Source organism: Pyrus communis, chromosome 8 (assembly GCF_963583255.1).
Source record: "Pyrus communis chromosome 8, drPyrComm1.1, whole genome shotgun sequence".
NCBI classification, from domain to species: domain Eukaryota; kingdom Viridiplantae; phylum Streptophyta; class Magnoliopsida; order Rosales; family Rosaceae; genus Pyrus; species Pyrus communis.
Genome location: NC_084810.1, coordinates 2,451,716 through 2,466,271, shown reverse-complemented (window position 1 = coordinate 2,466,271; position 14,556 = coordinate 2,451,716). Strand labels below are relative to the sequence as shown.

Below are 14,556 nucleotides of genomic sequence, written 5' to 3'. Positions count from 1 at the left end.
ATGAATTGGTGAGAGATTAGGAATTTTGAAAGCAGGAAAATACTTTATTTCTCTTTGTAGCCAAATTACAATTCGAGTGCAAAGCCTTTTCTTTCCGTGTTTTAAGAAAGAATAATTCTGTTTCTCTTATGTAAGAAGCCGATAAGTGTTATTAAGGGTGACCAGTCCACGAGAACATGGACTTCCCATCTTGTTCTCTAGAAACCTTATGTACAAATTAATCATGGAACTTAATTTTCTATCCTCCTTTAGTAATCCAAAATTCAGATTCTCTAAAAATGTTATTCTGGGTTTTATGTGTTAGTATCAGGATGTTACAGGAATATACTTGAGCTGTTGAGATGACACCGCCATCTACATTACAAAATCTTTCAGACCAAAGTTGCATTACTCTTACAAACCGATCGAATTCGTGCTTTTTGTAGAATTACTTTCATACTCGGATCCTGTCTTCATCTGTAAGACATCAACGGGGTAAGGAACACAGTTTTATGGTGATGTTTTAAAGAGCATAGTGTACCAGTTTTTGAGAGTCCACAGCTGACGAAGTGACTGAGGAGAGAACCATTTCGGAAATGAACCAATCTACGATCTACACGGTACAAAGGTAACATTATGAAGATCATTACTACCTAACTCTCTTTACATCTAACTAATTAAAACAACATTTCAGTAACAGAATATATCATACTGACAAACTACCAATGTAGTCACTTGGACCCAAAAACAAGAATATGTTTTAGGGTTTCTTGGAGCTTTTGCTGCAACTCCTTTTCAATTTTAACAGCTTCTCAACAATCTACATTCCTTTAAGAGAGGCCATAAATAGATTACAACAGGTAGAGACAGATAATTAATTTGATTTATGGTACATAGAACAGTGGTTTTTATAGATTAATAAACAACAACCTTGCCATAAATAACGATAAAAGTTACCAAAGGTTCTGTCCAAGCAATGCCTGCAACCTAGCCAAGATAAAGAAAGAAGAGAGGAAATTATTAGAAGAAGAAAACGGAGGCAATCAATTATCATGTGCAGGGTTAGAAACACCAGAAAGAAAGATGGTTTCTTTTCCACAAATAACTGCTTGCTCATCCCCCTATCCTGTCAATACCAAGAAATCCAGAAGAAAGTTATGGCCTAATGGCACTTGAAGAGAAACCCCAGAGACAAAATGAGAGACTATGAAAACAACTGTTGAAGACTTTAGCATTGTTGCGAAAGATATGGGAGGAAGTGAAAACCAAAGACGGGAGAGAGAGAGAGAGAGAGAGAGAGAGAGAGAGAGAGCAATGCAGAAGAAGTCCAGCTAGCTAGTCTACTTTGGGGATGAACCTACGTAACCTAAGCGATCAGCCAAGATAATCACATCTTCATCTTCGCCTACTTCAGCACTCGGAATGGTCAAGTCTCCCTTAAATCTCTCACTAAATAGTTCTTCCCAAAATCCTTCATCAAGCTCTTTATCCCCGCTATCTAGTGGCTCTACCACTTCCCCCTGTTCCTTTCTCACCTTACCTAATCCTTGCATTTCCATCGCAAGTGCTTCTAGCTCCGACATTTCATACTCACAATCGCCAAATTCAAGAGGCTCATTTTTAACTGGGTTTATTCCTTTGCCTCTTAGGCTTGATTCGCCACCACCAACACCACTAGTTCCTTGATCAATTGGCCTCCTCCTTTTCTTAGTCATTGCCTCATCAAGCTCCTTCCTTTTCTCCTTGTGTTGGACAAGCTGCTGTATAAAAGCCGGGTTCTGCATTGCCCTTGCCAAGAAAGCCATCATCTGCCGCTGCTTCATTTCTGTCTTTTGTAACCTTTGTTCCATGGCCTGAAGGTAGGCTCTAGTACTCTGCTGCTGCTGCCTAAGCTTCACTAGTTCCATCATTAGAACCTGCTTGTCACGCCGCAACCGATCAACTTCTCCATCCAGCCCAAACTGGCCAAGTTCCACACAAGTGCCGACAGTTTGCTGTGCCGGAAAAGGCTGAGAAGGTGCCTTTCTTCTTTTAATGTTCTTCAAAAGATGCTTCTGACCCCTTACAAATCCTTCATTGGCAAACTCCCATCGGTCAGGATCAACCTTTCTAAAACCCTGCAGAAGTTAATTACATTTAGGACCAAAATTCCCAAGAACCAATGACATTACAAACCCTAATTGCCCAATCAGATTCAGAAATCTATTATCTTCTCCATTAACCCTTTCAACCAATGCCCATCAAATATTTGATACACACTAAATATTTTTATCTCAGTATTGGTGGAATGAGGCAAGATAGAGACTAAATTATTCTGCACTTCACAAGGAGCTCAGATAGTGCTGAATATTGTATTACCAACTTTTGAAATTTGACACCAGTGGAAATCAAGAAAGGTGAGCCACTAATGAGAAAGACAAAATATAGAAACTTAAAAAATGTAGTGATTTTCACTCCGATTCGTCTAATTCTGCGCTTCTCTCTTTACTTTTGTCACTAAATTCATATTTGATTTATTAAATCTCGAGAAAAGAAAGCCATGGAAAAGTGTAGGAAGGGTAAAAATGATTGCGAAAATCACCACCCAAAAGGACAACTCTGAAAAGGAGCATAAATTAAAAAGAAGAGAAGAGTGGATGGGGTAAAAGCAACAGGTAGTTAAAAGAGTAATGTATAACCATGAGTTATGAAATTGAAGAAATGAAAGCCATTATTTACCAAAAAGTAAAACAGTATCAAGAAATGAGAACAACTTTTTTTTTTATCCAAAATTAAATATTCAAAAAAACAAAAACGCTCATATGATCAAGAACATTTAGGATTAGCTTACGATTTTCTTGATAGTGTTAAAAAATATAAGAAAGAAAATTACAAGGGACTACAACGCAACATATTAAAGATCGATGATCGTATTCATCCACATAAGATTTGAGTAAAGTTAATGACTTTCGAACATCCCTTTTGGTTATCTGTGCTCCAATTGAATATTTTACGTTCTCAACCGAATCGGATTGTTTCCACATACATATAAACTTCGAAGATCTGTAAAAACTTGATGAAAAAGGATTGAAGTTTTCACTAACCAATTTTTAAAGATTTCAGCTTGGGGGTGAAAACAGACACTTACGTAAGTGTTGAGCTGCCTCACAAAGCTTGAGAAATTATTGTGCTTGAAGTACCTAGGCAGGAGGCTCATCACAAAAGTATGTGGGTCCCACACCACAAAGCTCCCCCCTTCCCTGCTCCACGACACGACCCGATTCGAAACCGGGTCGTCCACCATATCGTATGTCTTGTTCAGAAACGGCGGAGGGCCCGTGTCGTTCAGGCCCTCCATCGGCTGCGGCGGAGGGATCATCATCACCATCGGGTCGAAATCTGGACCCGATTGAGTCGAAGTCGAACCCGGGTACTCTTCTTTCACTGGGTACAAATAATTCATGGCTGAAAATCGCAGAAATATGAACAAAATCTTGGTGGGTATCGAGTCTCGCACCGATTTCCACTAGGTTTTTTATTTTTTTTTTTCGAAATCGAATTCTGGGTCGGATTCAAAATCCGATTTTGATAATCAATTAAGCAAGAACAAGAAGATTAATTAAGAGATTAAGAGAGTAAAAAACTGACATGGGTTGCTGTTGAAATGCAAGATAAAAGGCAGAGCTGCGGTTGTCATGAGCTTCCTGCTTCCGAGTAGGAGCTTAAAGGCGCAAACTTTTCGAGATTTCTGATCAGGGAAAGGAAGATTTGAGCTGAATCTGAGCAAGAATAAGTTCTGAAAATGGAAGGAAGAGAGAGAAAGAGAGGATAGATTGAGAGAGAGAGAGAGAGGAGGGGGCGGAGCTGCAAAGATTGAGGCTTTGGACTTCTTCTTTCTTCTTTGGGAAAGTCGTTTTAGCCGTTATATATAGTTGGCAGGTTTTGTCACATGAGAAGAAGCTGCAAATAATAAGAGCACAAGCGGGTTAAATAGTGATTTAATCAATTTTTTTTTTAAATGCTTTGGGAACGTTCTAGACTTTTGGGAGGTATTTGTAATTAGGAATTATTATTAGCATTTTAAAAATATTTTTAATAAGTTTTTTTTTTCATTTTACTAATAGAAAGTTTATGATGCCAAATAAAAATTTTAAAATACTAATAATAATTTTCTAATTTGCCCATTAACTCTTTCTCCAATGGGGCAAGAATTTAAGAAAGAGGGAGAGAGAGAGAGAGAGAGAGAGAGAATGGTCCCCAGGGGAGGGAGGGAGAGAGAGAATGGTCCTTGGGAAAGTTCTGGAAGGAGGTTCCATGGAGTATGGTGGAGGCACAGGTGGGAGATTAGTTGTGTAGATATCTAAAATCTCATTGGATGAAGCATGGACCCCACTCATAATTGGGTGACATCACATGGGGAAGCACTATTGGGTGGAGGATAAATATCACAAAATAAAATAATTTGGTAAAGAGGGTTTGGACTTTGGAACTTTGGAGTTGAAGAATTTGAAAAACGCGGTTGGATTGGTTGGTAGGGACTGCTAACCAATTCTAAATTATTTGTTGGACAATTAGTGTTGTGTTAATGCGTTGGGAATGTTTTGCTTTAATTGCCGTTGGACTAAAATATTGGGAATTTTTAAAAATGTTAAATGAATTTATACACATTTTTTAATTTTTTTTTTATGAACTAAAATTTAAACGATTTGTCATATTAAGTTTTTGAAATTATTAATTTTTCATATGTCCGTAATAATCTTGAAAGGGTGTTGAGAGTTAAAAATTCTGAAATAACTTTGAAATAAAGTGATGTGCAAGACACATGACTTATTTTGGATGAAAAATGAGTGAGATGACAAATGAATGAATTTGAAAAGTTGATATGACAAATACCTTAAAGTTTTAGTTTATATGACAAACTAAAAAAGCTACATAACTTATAACATTTCAAAAAATTTCCCTTACAAATTATCCTTTGAATACTAAATGTGATTTGTTGCACCAGACTATATTGGACAAGATTAACTTCATGGATTAAGCTGGAATGACTTGACATGGATTAAGTAGCACAAGAATAATGAAACTCTTGGTGCAGTATTGGACTAAGTCACGGACTAAATTATTTTTGGAATCCAAATATTTTTTTTGTCATTTTAATTCATCATATTAATATTTTATTACTATTAATCCATACTTTTTTATCTGACTCACTCTTTCTCATCTCTCTCCACCTTTCCTTTCTTTTCTCTTACTTTCTTTTCCTTTCTCTACTTCGTATCGTCCATAATTGCTCTCAAAACGCCTTCCTATCAACGCATTAGGAAATTGCGAATAAACACCTCAACCCAAAAACCAAACATTGTACCCAACCTCTCCAGTAGCAATTACAATGGCGAATTAAAATCAAACAAAAAAAAAATCCCAAATTGTTTTGTTTCCATTTTGACAAAAAAAAAAAAAAAAAGGAGAAAAATTGAGTCGAATCCTGGAACGTCTGGCGCACCTCCATCTAACTTCGCCCCCTTCCTCAATTCCCCTTCAACTTGGAAAGCTTTCATGGATTCCAAACCCAGGCCTCACCTCCGTCTCCAACTCTGTGCTCGAGCTCTCCCTTTCGACAAGGCCTAGGTTTCAGATGTTGGATTTGTAAACGATGCATGCTTGCAGACACGCATATGTGTAAATGACGCGGGTGTTGGAAATGGGATTAGCAATCCTTTACTTTTTGGGGAGTCTTGCTAAGACCATCAGTGAAGCATTTAGTCGACACGAGTCCGACTTAGTCTCATTAAAGTTAGTCCTTAATTACTCGCACCAAATACAGACCAGTAATCCTAGCTAAGTCAGTCCAGTCCAGTGAAAATTAGTGAGGGCAAACAAACACGCCCTAACACATCTTAGGGCATCTCCAAAAGAGATGTCAATCATATTACATAAAATATAAATTTAACAGTCTATGTGGCACTTTAACAACTTCTAAAGTTTTTATCTCCACTTGATATGTCAATTTAAAATATTATTTTATTACATTAATAATTATAATAAATGTTTAAAAAAAACTCAATAATAAAATTAATAAAATACATTTAATAATCAATTAAAAAAAAATTGAAGCTGCTGCTAATTTTGACAACAACAATAAGGGTTGACAATCCATATCATACCATATCGGATTTGGCTTTTGAGTTGAAAAAATATTGTTTTTTTTACTACTAGTGCTGATTTGGATATTTTGATATCTCATTTGAGATGCTCTTATCTTCTCACATTTTATTGGCATTTTCTTTGTCGTTTTATCAACTTTGGTGTGGTGTTTTTCTTCTTTAAAATAGATGTCGACAGTAAGAGGAGAAACTAAAGGACAAAAAAATAAGAATATTTATTGTTGTATTTGAAGGTTAGAGCTTTTTATTTATTTATTTATTTTTATTTTTTTAATTGGAAGCTTGAAGTTTATAGCTTTAGGAGTCGTCGCAAGTGTTATGTTGGTGGATAAATATTTTTTTTTCTAAATTATAAATCCTAAACCTTTTTTTTTTTCTCTTCAACTCGTCTGTGGGTTCAAACTCTCGGCTACTTTTAGATAAGTTAGAATAATAATAACGTTTTTATTTAATAAAAAACCTCAAAGAGTATTCTAAGGGCTGATGGCTAAGTCTTCTAAGGGCTGATGGCTAAGATCCATGTTTCCCGAATTAGGTTTTGGTTGAAAGTTGTACATTGAAACTTACTTTAATGGTCGTTAATTAATCTTTAAATCCAAAGAGAATCCCTCCTTATAAAAATTGAGCATGTCCTACCAAAAATAAAAAATAAATAAATAAATTGAGCATGAGCAGGTAGTCACCACCGTTGAGCCTGGCAAAGTAAAATGGATTTGGATACGGGGTTCAAATTATGGTGATTCTAAGAATTTTTATATTTTAGTCGTTTATTGTATATCATGTAGTAAAAAATTATTTGAATTTTATTATTTAAAGTTAAACACAAATAATACCTAATGAAAATTAGCCGTACGATATATGATGAACAGTTAGGACGTAAGGTTTCCTAAGATTCCTATAAAGAGGATTCGGAGAGGATCCTCATCCAAGTAAAATACCCGCCATGGGTCTCTGAAAAGTGCTACGTGGACCAATCCAAACTTGAAACGTAGCCAGGTTTTAGCTGTTAAAAATGCTTATCTTCTTCTAATTACGTTAATATGATTATAGAATAGTCAGACGTGGTACCCTACGATGCCGACACGCCACCTTCTCGGCACAAGCGTAGGGAAAGTGGAGTTAGGGGATTGGTCAGCACAGAGCCAATAGTGTTTCTTGTCACAATATAATATTACACAGTCACCAGCCACGCACTAACTAAGGACAAGTTGCATTTGATTAATCCGATAAAAAAAGTTAAGCATCGGTAATATTTTTGTAAGATAATGCAAATTGTGCTTGGATTCTCACTCGGTCTTGTTCAAGTTATAGGACCACATTGCTAGATATTTATTTAGAGAAATGATAATTTAATGAGAGAACCAATAAAGAATGAGCTTATGATTCGGGCTTAGTGTTGAGTCTTGATCAGATGAAAATTACGTTATTTTTTATGTCATCCGTTAAAGATAATGGTTCATGAGGCTTAGAAGTTATCTTCTGTTTCTATCATCTTTCACCATATTCTTATTCTGTATGGTATGAAAATTTAGACCCTTAGTCATTTAAATGGAATCAGCTAACTAGACGAATACAGTATCGTTGATTCTAAAATGAATTATCTCACTTTTAATAAAAAAGAAAGTTGAACAATTTTTCATGTTATTGTTCCCCTTCATAAAGCATTGTAAAATAACGTTGAAAATAAACAGTTTTGACTATCATGTAATATTGTATAATGAAAATAATAATAAAGAAATTACACGATTGATAAAGAAAAGTACAAATGATAGGTAGGTCGAATACCCTAATTATGGATTGGGTATACATTTAAATCGTGCGTGAGAGTGTTGGAGCCTTTAGATTAAAGACTGGGTTCTAGGAGTGAGTCATCTGCCTTACGTTGGACATTGATTCCTTGATTGCCTCATAATACACGTGTTATTTAGAGAAGATCATACGAAGATCATGCAGATCATATATAATTAGGAATCTAGGGTTGTGATTACATTTGGCTTTACAACTAGGGGACAAGTGTCTGGACACTCAAAGCCTCAAATGTAAGTACATGTTCCTTGGTACTTTTTACTAGGAATTTAGGTTTAGGGTTGTGACCAGTCTGGTTTGTGATTGCATTTGGCCTACCTAGTGGACAGGTAGCACGATTTTGGTCCTATTATTTTTTATCATATCCAAATCTGATTACATGAAAATTATTTTATCAGACGTGTAGGAGTTCATGAGTTGACCAGCCTAACTCTCAACTATTTTTCACCATAGTTTGGCCCTTTGTGTCTTCTGCCTCCACGATCAACAGCATGGGACATAAATATCTGCCTTATGCATCGTTCTTTAGACATAAATATTTGCCTTATGCATCGTTCCTTAATCGCTGCCTGAGGGGACAACACGTATCCTGATGACAAAAGTCTAGATCTGACAGCCCATCTTGCTCATAGAGTATCAGTTTTTAGTTTTAACGGAAATATCAATAGCTTACTTTACAGTTATATCTACGAATATTAAGATTCAATATTGTTTTAGTTAATTAGGAACGACAATGATATAAATATGTAAAAACATTTAGGATTTGGAGCTGAAGGTAGGAACCTTGACCCCATAACTAAGGGTTTGCGACTGAAATTTAAAGGTTTTGGTACTCAAGCATACAACACTTTTTTAGAGACAGCTATGGCGGTTTTACTGGGGCTTTGGTTAGTCGCTTTTATCATATTTCAAACCCATTGACAATGGAGTCTGTTTGAAAATAACTCTCTCCTGTTGATTCAAGTAGTGACTTCGAATGCACGAGATGCTTCCCCTCCAAGTCTCATTACTCAGGACATAAAAATGTGGCTTCGTTCTTTTGATGGTGTGCGAACCTCACATGTCCGACATTATGCCGCTTCAATTGCTCACAGAGTATGCTTGATTCGATTGAACAATGGTTTGAGGAGCTTACAAATATTATCCGGCTATGATCCATGATGCCCTCTTAGATGATTGTATGACTTTTAGTTTGAATAAAATCACTATCGTTTCACTTAAAAAAAAAAAAAAAAAAAAAAAAAAAAAACTTCTAAAACAAAAGACTCGCCACCCAAAAGCTCATGCAAAACCCTAGCTACTATTGGTCACTTTTTGGGTAGTGACCACATTGCTAGATATTTTTCAGGGAAATGATAATTTAATGAGGGAGATCCAATAAAATAACTGGGTTTATGATTCGGCTTTAGGGTTGAGTCTTAATTAGACGAAAATTACGTTATCTTTATGTCACCCATTAAATATAATGCATGATTCATGAGGTGTGGTAGCTACCTTCCGTTTCAATCATCTTCCACCATGTTCTTATGTATGGTATGGAAATTTAGACCTTAGTCATTTAGTTACAATCAACTAACTAGACGAATACAGTATCGTTGACCATAAAATGAATTATCTCACTATTAATAAAAAGTTCAACAATTTTCCATTTTATTGATTTTTTCATGAAGCATTGTAGAATAACGTTGAAAGTAAACAGTTTTGACTATCATGCAACATTGCATAATGGAAAAATAACAAAGAAAGTACATGACTAATAAAGAAAAGTACAAATGATAGGTAGGTCGAATACCCTAATTATGGATTGCGTTTACCTTTCAATCGTGCTTGGGAATGTTGGAGACTTTGGACTAAAAATTAGATTCTAGGAGTGAGTCATCTACATTACGTTGGACATTGTTTCCTTGACTCATAATACACGTGTTACTTAGAGAAGATCATGCAAATCACATATAATTAGGAATTTAGGGTTGTGGTTACATTTGGCTTTACAAGTTGGGGACAATTGCCTCAAATTTAAGTACGTGGTACTTATAGTACTTACTAGGAAGTTAGGTCCTAGGAGTGAATCATCTGCCTTACGTTGGGCATTGTTTCCTTGATTGCCTCGTAATACACTTGTTACTTAGAGAAGATCATAGGAAGATCATGCAAACCATATATAATTAGGAATTTAGGGTTGTGATTACATTTGGCTTTACAACTAGGGGACAATCGTCTCTAAAGTACGCGGTACTTGGTACTTTACTAGGAATTTAGGTTCTAGGAGTGAATCATCTGCCATACGTTGGACATTGTTTCCTTGATTCCCTCATAATACACGTGTTATCAAGGGAAGATCATGCAAATGATATATAATTAGGATTTTAGGGTTGTGATTACATTTGGCTTACAACTAGGGGACAAGTGTCAAGACACTCAAAGGCCTCAAATGTAAGTACACGGTACTTGGTAGGCATTTAGGTTTAGGGTTTTTACCAGTCTGGTTGTGATCGCATTTGACCTGCTTGGTGGACGGGTGGCACGATTTTGGTCCTAATATTTTCGTACCATATCCAAATCTGATTACTTGAAACTTATTTTATCATCATAATTTGGTCTTCTGTGTCTTCTATCTCCTCGATCAACAACATGGGATATAAATATCCGACTTATGCATCGTTCTTTGATCAGTGCGTGTTGAGACAACACGTATTTCTGATGACAAAAATCTAGCTCTGAAAGCCCCTCTTGCTTATAGAGTATCAGTTTTTAGTTTTTACGGAAATTCATTAAGTGTATATCGATGGATACTAAGATATTAGTATTGATTTAGTTATGTAGGAACGAAAATGATATAAATATGTAAAAAAAACTTTCAAGATTTCGACCTCAACGTTGGATCCTGGGCCCCATAACTTAGGTTTTGCGACGGAAACTTAAAGGTGTTTGTACTCAAGCATAACAAAACTTTTTTAGAGGCAGCTCTGGTGGTTTTACCGGGGCTTTGGTCCGTTGATTTGATCATATCTCCAACTCGGTGACAGTGGAGTTTCTTGCAGTTAGGGAGGGTGTTCGTCGGGCTATGGAGCTTAACTTTTCTCATGTTCTCTTTGAAAGCGACTCTCTTCCTCTTGATTCAAGAAGTGACTTCGAATGCACGAGATGCTTCCCTTCTAAGTCTCATTACTGAGGACATCAAAATGTGGCTTCATTATCTAGAATAACGTTAAAGCAAACAATTTTGACTATTATGCAACATTGCCGATGCAACACGAAGGTAACAGGGGATACCAACAGAAGTCCTTGAAGAATAAGTTCTGAAATCCACTATAGTTATTAGAAAGCCGAAAGGTTTGTTTGATTACTGATGAAAGATGTGATTACATTGAAGCCAACAGCTTAAATAACTTAATCACAACTCCTTGAGGAAACTCTAGGGCCTTAGGGAAATGAACGACATGAAAACGACATTAATAGGACAACAAACGAAAAGTTTGATTTTTTTTTTAAAGAATTTAAAATACAATTTGGAAGCCTAAACAACCTCAAATACTCAAAATCCATTGTATATCATGGCAAAGGCATGTGTTTGAACAGTGGCGTCCTTCTCTTTCAATCACTAAGCCAAATGTTCTGCATCCAATTGCATAATGAAAAGATAATAATGAAAGTATACGTCACTGATAGAGAAAATTAAGCATAAATGATAGGTAGATCGAATACCCTAATTATGGATTGGCTTTACATTTCAATCGTGAATGGAGTGATCGAGACTTTAGACTAAGGATAGGGTTCTGGGAGTGCATCATCTGCCTTACGTTGGGCATTGTTTCCTCTATTGCCTCATCATAGTATACGTGTTACTTCGAAAAGATCATAGGAAGATCATGCAAATATATATAATTAGGAATCTAGGGTTGTTATTACATTTGGCTTTGCAAGTAGGGGACAAGTATCAAGAGAATCAAAGCGTTAAATGTAAGTACGTCCGAAAAATTTAGTTTTTAGCCCAGAAACAGTTTTTCTGCTCCAACATTTTTGGCCTAAAATTTTAGACTAGAATTATTAAAGAATGAACTTAGACTATTTCTTTCTTAAATTAAATTTAAAAAAAAAAAAATATGTAGACTATCGTAAATTAATTTTATGAACATTTTAATCTAAAAATATTTAAATTCTGATAAATATTGAAAAATCACTAAATTTTTCACAAAGCAAGCCTTCCAACTTTCACAGAAACCCATGCCAACTAAATTGCAGTTTTCTTGAAACTTTGCAATGATTTTATCCCACAAAACCTTCTTATTTTGATTTGTGCCAACTACACCATCTCCGCTAACAGAAACCCATGCCAAGCATAAAGCAACATCTTCCTTACAGGTCCAATTACGACCTCTAATATGCTCTCTTGCCATGTTGAACAATTTGGAAATGGAAAGAAATGGTAGAAAGATAAATTGGAAGAATTGTAGGAGAAAATTGAGTTTTGTGTGGATGTTTGAACAAAGACATATGTATTTATAGAGTTTTTGGGTGAATTTTGAGTTAAATAATTTTTTTTATTTATTTTAGCCGTTGGATTTAAATTTGGGCCGTTAGATCTTTTTTTTTTTTACCGTTAGATTTGATTATATTCAATCTCAGCCGTTGGATTCAATGTATTTTAAAATAACATATTCTTAAAAAATGAAATTTGAATCTGGACCGTTGGATCAACCAACGGTCCTTAAAGCTCAGCCCTTGGATTAAAATTATAGCCGTTGGGATGATGATGTTGGCCGACACACACAGCTGACAACGGGGCCCACCCCCAGTCGGGAAAGCCTTACAAGTGGGGAATTTGGGGGGGGTATTTGGCCCAGCTTTGGCATTTGGCTTTTAGCCCAATGTTTTAGCATGGGTTGGGTGGTGTTTGGGAGGGGAATAAATGGGGAAATTTGGCTTTTAGCCCATCATTGGAGTTGGTCTTAAGGTTTGAACCTCAATGTAGGATCCTGGACCCCATAACTTAGGGTTTTCAACTAAAATTTAAAGGTTTTGGTACTCAAGCATACCAAATTTTTTTAGAGACAGCTTTGGTGGTTTACTTGGGCTTTGGTCCTTCGATTTTATCATATTTCCAACCCGGTGATAGTGGAGTTTCTACGAAAGTAACTCTCTCCTCTTGATTCAAGCAGTGACATAGAATGCACGAGATGCTTCCCCTCTAAGTCTCATTACTGAGGACATTAAAATGTGGGTTCATTCTCTTGATGGTGCGCATGTTTCACATGTCCGACTTTCTGCTAATTTAGTTGCTCATAGATTAGCTAAATTTACTTTGTATCTTGATTCGATTGAACATTAGTTTGAGGAGCCCTCGGATATTATCCATGATTCCATCTTAGATGATTGTATAACTTTTTGAGTTTGAATAAAATCACTATCATTTCTCTTGAAAAAAAAAAAAAATAGAGTAAACTATTTATAAATAAAAAAAAAAAAAAAAAAAAAATCTTTTAGGATGGTACTATTCACACACCTATTTTCACTTCCTACGCACTCATGTTAATTTTTTGTCATCGATCTTCTTCAATTCATTTGATCCGACAACTGAAAATTAAGAGGGTGTGCAAAAAGTAAAAATTAAGATGTGAATAGCACTACCCTTCTTTTAAAGCAAAATACTAGCCACCCAACAAACCCATGCAAAACCCTTGTTACTATTGTTCACTTTTTGTGTAGTGATCCCCGCACAACACTCACGACTCACCCCTCCAAACCATCAAGAACCTAAGTTCATTCTCTTCAACACTCAATTTTGTTGAACTGATACAAAATTTTGAAGAATGAATGACTAAGAAGTCATTTGGAGAAACCCAAAAGCGGGTATGCAAACAATTTTTTAGATTGAATTGTGATTTTCCGTTATTGACAAACTAAATATTTGAGAAATGCTCGGAAAACTAAGAGTAAATTGGAGCAATGATCCTTTAACTTTAACTCAATTGGAGCAATGATCTCTCAACTAAAAATTCATTACTATTAGTCCCTCAACTCATCAAAACGTGTAGCTATGGTCCCTCAACTAAAAATTCATTATCATTGGTCCCTCAACTTTAACCCAATTGGAGCAATGATCCATCAACTTTAACCCAATTGTAGTAACGGTCCTTCCAACATAACTCATTTTGACAAAATTTTGACGAAATTGACGAAAATGATCATAGTTACACGTTTTGATGAGTTGAGGGACCCCAATTGTCACAATAGTCATTCCAACACAACTTATTGTGACAAAATTCTAACGAAGTTGACGAAAAGGATCATAGCTACACATTTTCATGAGATGAAGGACCAATGATAATGGATTTTTAATTAAGGGACCATTACTCTATTTTGATTAAAGTGATAGACAATTACTACAATTTACTCGAAAACTAAGACCGAATGCGTAGGCAAATGGCTCGGCAAATCAACTAGAGAGTTTGGCCAAGTCCACTGAACATCCCAAGGAATGTTCGGCCAACCAGAGGGAACACTGGGCCTTGACGAGTTCAAGTAATGCTCGGTTATCTGCTGCATTTTGTTATTACACTTTCGGATCATTGCTTTGTAGAACCAGCTGGAGCTCTTTAGTGCAAGCAATCCACAACTCTACAAAGCC

The 14,556-nt window shown here is 35.9% G+C and overlaps 1 protein-coding gene across 2 annotated transcripts; it reads right to left on the bottom strand.

Moving 5' to 3' along the window:
• Window positions 1-135: 135 nt before the first annotated feature.
• Window positions 136-3,839, bottom strand: LOC137743288 (heat stress transcription factor A-7a-like). 2 transcript variants are annotated; one of them, XR_011069450.1, is made up of 4 exons: window positions 3,607-3,839; window positions 3,107-3,402; window positions 703-2,096; window positions 136-592 (listed from the first exon to the last, which is right to left on the bottom strand). XR_011069450.1 is itself a non-coding variant. In XM_068483156.1 (3 exons), the coding sequence occupies exons 1-3, from the start codon at window positions 3,653-3,655 to the stop codon at window positions 1,320-1,322; spliced, it is 1,122 nt and encodes a 373-aa protein (XP_068339257.1). In that variant the 5' UTR covers window positions 3,656-3,839; the 3' UTR covers window positions 136-1,319. The 2 variants fall into 2 exon arrangements, 1 of the variants encoding a protein (XP_068339257.1); XM_068483156.1 differs by having other exon boundaries at window positions 136-2,096.
• Window positions 3,840-14,556: the final 10,717 nt, after the last annotated feature.

What these genes read in the sequence shown, in the direction of transcription:
- LOC137743288 (XM_068483156.1), bottom strand. Translation starts at nt 3,655, where the DNA reads ATGACAACCGCAGCTCTGCCTTTTATCTTGCATTTCAACAGCAACCCA. An exon ending in GCATTTCAACAGCAACCCAT is followed by an intron (nt 3,403 to 3,606) that starts GTCAGTTTTTTA and finishes ATTTGTACCCAG; the next exon opens with TGAAAGAAGAGTACCCGGGT. An exon ending in TGAGGCAGCTCAACACTTAC is followed by an intron (nt 2,097 to 3,106) that starts GTAAGTGTCTGT and finishes TAACTTCTGCAG; the next exon opens with GGTTTTAGAAAGGTTGATCC.